General features: G+C 48.6%; 1 protein-coding gene across 1 annotated transcript in view; it reads left to right on the top strand.

Moving 5' to 3' along the window:
• The first annotated feature begins 5,609 nt into the window (after nucleotides 1–5,609).
• Nucleotides 5,610–7,866, top strand: part of LOC144159231 (transforming growth factor-beta-induced protein ig-h3-like) — a 28,959-nt gene continuing 26,702 nt past the window's right edge. Inside the window, exon 1 of the mRNA XM_077690595.1 lies at nucleotides 5,610–5,842. Coding sequence (XP_077546721.1) covers nucleotides 5,661–5,842 — 182 coding nt within the window. The 5' untranslated portion in view covers nucleotides 5,610–5,660. The remainder of the gene's footprint in view (nucleotides 5,843–7,866) is intronic.

Below are 7,866 nucleotides of genomic sequence, written 5' to 3'. Positions count from 1 at the left end.
TTTCAACATCCAGTTTCAACATTGAAAAAGCACAGTTGACTCCCCCCTCTATATACCAAGGGGGCTGGTAGCCTGTGGTGCTCAGCCCCTTTTTAAGTAGAACCGACACTGAATGCAACGAAGACGAGATTGATAAAATAATTAAAAGGCAATGCACACGCGCTTAAGCTAGCTCGTTTCACCCGCCGCGGTGTCTCAGTGGCTAAGGCGTTGCGCTGCTGAGCACAAGGTCGCGGGTTCGATTCCCGGCCGCGGCGGCCGCTTTTCTGATGGAGGCGAAAAGCAAAAACGCCCGTGTGTACGAGATTTCGGCGCACGTTAAAGATCCCCAGGTGGTCAAAATTAATCCGGAGCCCTCCACTACGGCGCGCCTCATCGCCTGCGTTGCGTCGGCGCGTTAAACCCCACAATCAATCAATCAAGCTAGCTCGTTTCCTTTCTTTTTTTCGCTGCGGTTTAGCGGGTAGGGGGCGGGGGGGGGGGGGGCGGGAACAGTGATTGGAATGGACTAAAAGCAGCAGCGTCTTGTACAGTTGGGGGAAGTGAAATAAATCAAAGCGCTTCGGTGACACCTAAAGTATTAGGGTTGTTCATATGACTGTTAAAATAATGCAAAAGGTTGAACGGAAGTAAATTAACAACGTTAACTTTTATCATCTACTACAGAAATTGCCTTTTACGCGCTGATGCTCCGCCTCGCTTTAGCGTTCGTTCCCGCTAAACCGAGGCGCAAACACAACTCTCGAACGTAAAATCGTATCAACTGACGAAATAACAATATTAAAGCTAAATTGTTTTTTTTTAAAGGATGCGTGCAGCCTGTACACCGAAATGTCAGCACCGAGGCGTCCTACACCGAAACGTCCGTGCACCGAAATGCCCATGCACCGAAATGTCCACACCGAAACGTCCTGCACCGAAATGCCCTACATCGAAATGTCCTACGCCGAAATGTCCGGATCCCTTAGACTGGTGTGCATACCGCCGCCGCCATATATTTTTGTCCTGCCCGAGCTGCTAGTGAATACATGCTCTTACGGAAGGACATTTTATATTTTATCGAATAGATTGCGATGTCTGCTTGTCCACCAACGAAAACTTTGTGCTTTCGTGCATACGTCACGACGTTCCTCAATTTAACATTCGTCCCGCTCAAATCATACCCTTCGTGGTGGCGCAGTGGCTGGGACTGAAATCAGAGCACACTGTGGACGAGTTAAAATGCGACACAAGATTTTTTTTTCTATTAATTTTCCTATAGTACTATAGTATTGCGTTCCAGAGGAAGAGCACTCGATCATAGTAATCCCTTTGGGTGCTTTCTTTTATTTAGTTATTCTTTTCAAGAAGACTGCGTGCAAATAGTTTTTGCTTGACGTGTCTCATAGCGTTCCGGGTTTCCTTTTGCGATCCCCAGGGTGGGGTATAAGGTGTTCCCGCGCCTGTGCCCATCTCAGAACAGCTTGGGATAATTGGGGGGAGGGGGGGGGGAGGAGGAAGGGGTGTAATTTGGTCTGGAGGAAAAGGAAGAGAAAAGGACTGGAGAGAGAGAGAGAGAGAGAGAGAGAGAGAGAGAGAGAGAGAGAGAGAGAGAGAGAGAGAGAGAACTCTCTAATGTGGGCTGGAGAGGTCAGCTCTGCTATACTCGGTTACAACTCAAGAACTGCACCACATCATGTAGTGTATCACTCCGCCAAAGCGCCGGACCCGGATGTCAACGGGCGCGCGCGTTTTGAAAAGGGTTTGCTATGAATGCGTGATATCGTCTGCCTTGTCTCACGCAGTTTGTTTGTCGTCACTGAAGTCGTTTATAAGCATATTAAGTCCAAAAAATCACGGGAACGGCTCACGACATGTTCAAACTATTTCCACTAACGCCCTACTTGCGCCACGCGGAGAAACATCCGGCTACGGAGATAAGGCACAGCGGCAACTTCCGGTGCCGTTCTTAAGTAGTGCTTGCTACGCCAGATGGGGGTGATTACAATGCAGTGAATTGAAGGTGAGAGATCGGGAAAGCAACAATAGAGAGAAAACAAAAGTTAAATAAAAATGGCACGTAATGAAATGCAAGGAAGAACTCTAAATAAAGTTAAGTAAAAGAAAAAAATATATAGCGAACGGAGCCCAGGAAGTGCGGAGCGCCTAACAAGAAAAAGGAGTCAAAGCGTACGACGCAAACGCGTACAGACGTAGCCATGTGCACAATGGAAGAATTGCAAAGTTTTGAAAAGGACTGGGGCTGGGGATATTATTGAACTAATCGCAGAGTTCACCGGCTCAGTACGCAAAATAACCATCCTTCTTTCCCGCTGGCGTTGAACGACTCCGCCCAACACCACCTAGACTTTCTCCGCCTGAGAGTGCGTGGAACGGTGAGGGCTGCTGGGGAGGACGACCAAAGTGAGGAAAAAGTTAATCAACCAATTTCCACTTCTTTTGTAAGAAACCCTCGCTTCCTTCCCAGAAATGTACAACCGGGCACACTAGAGGCTCTCTGCGACGAGGTCACCATGGGGTGGGCTCAGGGGCGAGAAGTTTACGTCAATAGCTTAGCTTGGGAAACTTCCGCTGAAAAGCTCGGGTACTTCGGTTATGTGGGAGCTTCTGTAAAGAAAAAGATAAAAGTCTGTGCATAGCAAGAAGAGCAAGGAAGTGTCACGTCTCTCAAATCTCTTCTTCGAAAACGAATAAACCGCTTTGGAAAAGATCAGCAAGCTAAGACTACGAGGAAAGGGAGAACTCGCGGTCCATGGTTCACTTTGGTAGGTCGTTTGCACCGGAGCAAACAGAAGCGCGAGAATGTCTTCTTTTGTGTGCGTGTGGTGGGGGTGGTGGTGGTGTTGCTCTCTTTAGTGGGAATTTCTTAAACAAGCTTGTTCAGAATTGGCGAACGTTAACAATGTACCACACACTGTCGACAACGTCCCGGGCGTTACGCTCACGAGCGGGTGACTCACGCCATTGTGTAGTTCTTCGGAAGCGAGGCTTGGTCAGCAGTGAGCCATACCAACGTAAGCCTTTTTCGAACTCTGCCGCCCGCTGTTGTTGCCCTGCCATTGAGGAAGCGACGCGAAGGAGGAGGCGTTCACCCGGAGCCGATAGCGTGCTCCCGGAAGAATGGACATCCGCCCAACGAGCGCAAAACAGCGAGACGAGCAGGAAAGCCGTTTACGCCGTGGTCGCATCCATGGTGTCAGGCGCGTTGTGAGCAATAGGATTCGCGGATGACGCGGCTTCGCTCATTTGGCATTCCTGAGAAACCAGGGCCCGCCGACCGGGCGCAGCTACTACACTTTCTTCTTTCAGGCGGCGTATTACCAAGAAGGAAGGCGCAGAAGAAGCACGTCAAGACTGAAGTAATTTTTTGAAAAAAAAAAAAGTGGTGAAAAACGTGCTCACTGGGGGGTACCAAAACCGACGACCTCCGCCGGTCCGCTGTTGTACCAACTAGTCTACTTTCGTCTTAGATCTTTTTTGAGTACTTATATGAACGTAAATGTTTTTTTTTTTTTTTCGCATTGAAGTGGTAGTCAGCGCCGTTTTGAGAACGCGGGGCGAAAGAGATCTTTTTTTTTTAATCGCCGGGCTGTGACTCGAACGTCAACGGCGTGTCGAGAGAAGTAAACCACCAGCAGTGAACCTTGATCAGCTACCATGGCCACTCGAACCACTCGTGACCACTCGAACCAACCCTCCCTACATGCGTACATACCTAAACACGCGCTCATAAATCCATGAAACACTTCGCAGTAAGCGGAATTTTAACTACAACAATTTCGTTATAACGAAGCTAAAACGGAAGACTGGGCGAGTTGGTACTTGTTCATATTAACAGCGCTACCGACACAGACAGAAAGAAGAGGGCACAAACACGGCGCTTATAAACGAAGTGTTTATAAACGAAGTTTATAAACACTATGAAGTGTTTATAAACGAAGTTTATAAACACTTCGTTTATAAGCGAAGTTTATAAACACTCGAGATAATTTAAAGGAACTCTGCAACACTTCCGATGAACGCTTTCACGGTTTCCTTCGCGCCTGGAAGCACTGCGAAAGCTATAGTTACCGCCAGCAGCCAGGAGTGGCGCTGCGTGATTTGCTCGTCGCTGCAGATACGCCTTCCGTTTATGCTTTGCCTTCGTGACTTTTTTTTTAAGTGGCTATCGAATGCTTTTATTGCTGCTACTGAAGGAAAGCCAGCCAATAGCTGCTACATCGCTGTAATGACGTAATTCGAGTGCTCAAAGAACGCCAAGACCGGGAAACAGAAAAAAAAAAAATTCGAGCGAGTTACCTGATGGGTATGCAGCAGTAATTTTTGGCTGAGGTACTTTGCGACGCGCTAATCTAAGTACTGGGTATGTTTGTTGACTACGTTCGGCAAGCATTTAAGATTAAAAAGTTGAAATAAGTGTTGCAGTGACCCTTTGACCCTTGAGACAAGAAACTGACGTCTTTGTAAGCGGAATTTTGTTATAGTCGAATGTAGTCGAGAATAAGAGAGAGAGAGAGAGAGAGAGAGAGAGAGAGAGAGAGAGAGAGAGAGAGAGAGAGAGAGAGAGAGAGAGAGAGAGAGAGAGAGAGATCTGGACAGCGACTGTGAGTGCGGTCCTGTGGCTTACTACATCACAGTCGGGTTAGAGCGGCAGCGCGCGCTGTGTTACCAACGCGCGCGCGCCGCCGCTCTAGCCCGGCCGTGACTACATGCACCCTTGCACGTGATTTCCTTGCATACAGCGGCGCGCATGTGGCTAGTGCGACTGCAGGCTGACCATTCCGAGGGAAGCCTATTTGCATTGCGAAGTGCACCTGTCAGAGGGGGCAGTCAGTGTGCATCACGTTCGCAGAAAAAAATGATGTGTGTGTCAGTTGGGAATTTGTTACAGGTGCACTCAGATACGTGAGCACATACCCGTAGAAGGGGCTTGGCAAATACTCGTTAAAATGGCTAATAAAGTAAACTATTTTTACAAGTCAACTACAAAACAGTGAATAATGTCAGCCAATCAATTTCAGTAAATAATGACAAACTGTCAGTTAAGAGAGAACCAATATATGGCCATCCATCAAGCACACCAACAGAGGGGGATAGGATTAATCTTGATAAAGTGGTTATTAAGCAAATCAATCACAACCAATCAATCAATTCGGAAGCAATCAACTAATAATTTGAATCAATAACTTCGGCTGGTGCTAGTATCCCTATCACACCACTGCGAGCTCAGTTTATTGCTGTCCTAGTCGAAGGCAAGCGTGTTGTCCTCCCTTTTCTTTCGCTGTCACTACACTGAAGCCGTCACGTGCGACCTCTGAGCGAGGCCGCTCTTACGCGACCGGGCCGAAAGGAACGTGCCGACTGAGGCAGCCGCGTGCGTCACTGGCCTCCGCCGCTGTCCGCGCCGGCCGAATCCGAACCGTGCGCGAGATGATTCGGCGCGCAATAAAGATCGCCGAAAGCGGAGCACGCAGTCTACGCGAACTAAACGCGTCATCCTGCACTTCTGGAAGTTTCGCCGCTCCGTCGTCGACCTTGGCCGCCGTTGTTCCTGCCTCCTCTCCCCCCGGCTCGGCCTCCTCTCCCGGCCCGTTGAAAAGCGGGCTCCCCGCCGGCGAACCGGCTCAGAGACGATCGCTGCATCCAGCTGATCGGCCGAGATGGCTACCCGCGTCCGTGTTGTGCTCTGCGCGCTCCTCCTGCTGGTGGCGTCGTCGCGCGCCTTCGAAAAGGAAGACGACTCCGACGAACGGGACTCGTCGGCCGAGAGGGGCATCGAGGAGGGACGGAGAGGGGGCCGCTTCTTCAACGCCTTCTGGTCGCCCCACCTGCTGCAGCCAAGGCAAGGATTACACCTACCGGCGTTGTCTCGGTGTGCTTGTGAGCTTGCTGTGAAGCCTCGTCCACTGGCATCCGGCCGGGAGCGAAATAGCGTATTCGTTTTGTCAATAGCTCCGTTTATAACGAAGTTGATTTGCTCGAGGGTTTTGTTTCGCGGTTCAAACAAGCCCGACGTCGGTGGCAATTCCGCCCTTTGATTTGGTTTGAAAGGATTATACGTACCGGCATTATCTATGTGGGTTTGCGTGTTTTCAGTGAAGTCTCGTCGACTGTTACCTCGAAAGACTGAAATAGCGTATTCGTTTTTTCCCTAGCTGCGCTTATAGCGGACTTTCATTTCGTCGGGGGTTTTACCTACTGGCGTTATCTGCGTGGACTTGTGAGTTTACACTCGAATCTTATTGTACACTGTCACCTAAAGGGAGCGTAATAGCGCATTTATTATGCCACGAGTTCCGCTTATAAGCGAAGTTCACTTGCCCGGAGATTTTACTTCGCGGTTCTAAGTAGTCCGACATTGTTGTTGAATTCAAGTGGCGATTCCGCCCAATGAATACCCTTCAGTTAGGTTGAAGATTAATATACCTACCTCAATCTCAATTATCTTAGTGGGTTTGTGAGCTTTTAGTGGAGTGTCGTCCACGCTCACCAGAAAGGGAGCGACATCGCACATTCATTTTATCACTAGCTACGCTTATATATAACTAGGTTCATTTACTCGCAGGTCTTACAACTAGCGTCATCTGTGCGGGTTTAAGTTTTCAGTGGAGTATTGTCGACTGTCACCTTCAGTGAAAGGAACGAAACAGCGCACTTTTCCTGTCACGATCTGAAGTTCATTTTCTCGGAGGTTTTTATTTCGCAGTTCGAACGAGCCCAACGTCGTCTGTGAGTTCAATGGGTATTGCCGCCCAATTAATACCTTTAAACTAGGTCGCAAATGATTAAACGTACAACTGCTATCTCAACGGGATAGTGGAGTCTTGTAGCCTGTCACCTGAGATGAGAAATGTAGCGTATTCATTTTGTCACCATCTTCACTTATAGCGAAGTTCATTTGCTCTGGGGCTTTATTTACCGACGTAGTCTGTGTGGATTTGTGAGTTTTCAGCGAAGTCTCATCGACCGTCACCTGAACATAGGGAAACAGCGTACTCGTTTTGTCATAAACTCCGCCTATGACGAAGTTCATTGGATCGGTTTTTTTTTATTCACTTTATTCAGAAAGAAGTAACACAAAAATACGCATAACACTGTGTGGACTCATAGCCAAAGGCTAGTAGCAGTTAAAACAAGCCCGACGTCCCGCCCAATGAATTACCCAGGTTCTACCGTTTTGTACGTGTGTTCCTGCAGACAACGCGCTCCGTGAGTGACGCCACATTGTAGCGTTCCCCACCGAGAGTTCTTGAGGTTGCCGCGTGAAGAGGTAATCCAATTTCGGCATCATTTTCTGCGTTCACTCACGTTTCTTAATCAGCACCAAAATTTTGGCGTACAATTTTTATTACTTCGCGCTATTTCAAATAGGCTGCAGCGAATGGCAATTCAAACTCGCAAAGAGCTTATTGGCGGTAACCGTGTCTACACGAAGTGCCGTGGCAGCACTATATATTCAAGAAAAATGAGGTATCGTAAACGCCATATGGTCGTTCAATTGAGAGACCTTTGCGTCGCGAGAAAATTAATGGCCGGTTCAGTGACGCCAATCGTTTGTCACCGTTTGAACGAGGTAACAAGTTCTGGAAGTCGTATAGCTCGTGGTATATAATATGCACGGTGACTTAATGGTGACTCATTTATCTGGGCTTACTATGCCAACCGCGAGTATCCAGATTGATTGTAGGGCTCAACGCGCCGACGCTACACAGGACGAGGCGCGCCGTAGTGGAGGGCTCCGGATTAATTTTGACCACCTGGGGACCTTTAACGTGCGACGAGTATCCAGACAATGGGGCATGCATTGCTCGCAGAAGAGGAAGCGGCGAATTGTCCGCGGGAAACGAGTGACAGTCGTCAATTCTC

Source organism: Haemaphysalis longicornis, unplaced genomic scaffold (genome assembly GCF_048455015.1).
Source record: "Haemaphysalis longicornis isolate Haplotype H1 unplaced genomic scaffold, Haemaphysalis longicornis Haplotype H1 scaffold_10, whole genome shotgun sequence".
NCBI lineage: Eukaryota > Metazoa > Arthropoda > Arachnida > Ixodida > Ixodidae > Haemaphysalis > Haemaphysalis longicornis.
Note: the sequence above shows the minus strand (reverse complement) of the source record. Positions and strands in the feature narration are given on the sequence as shown.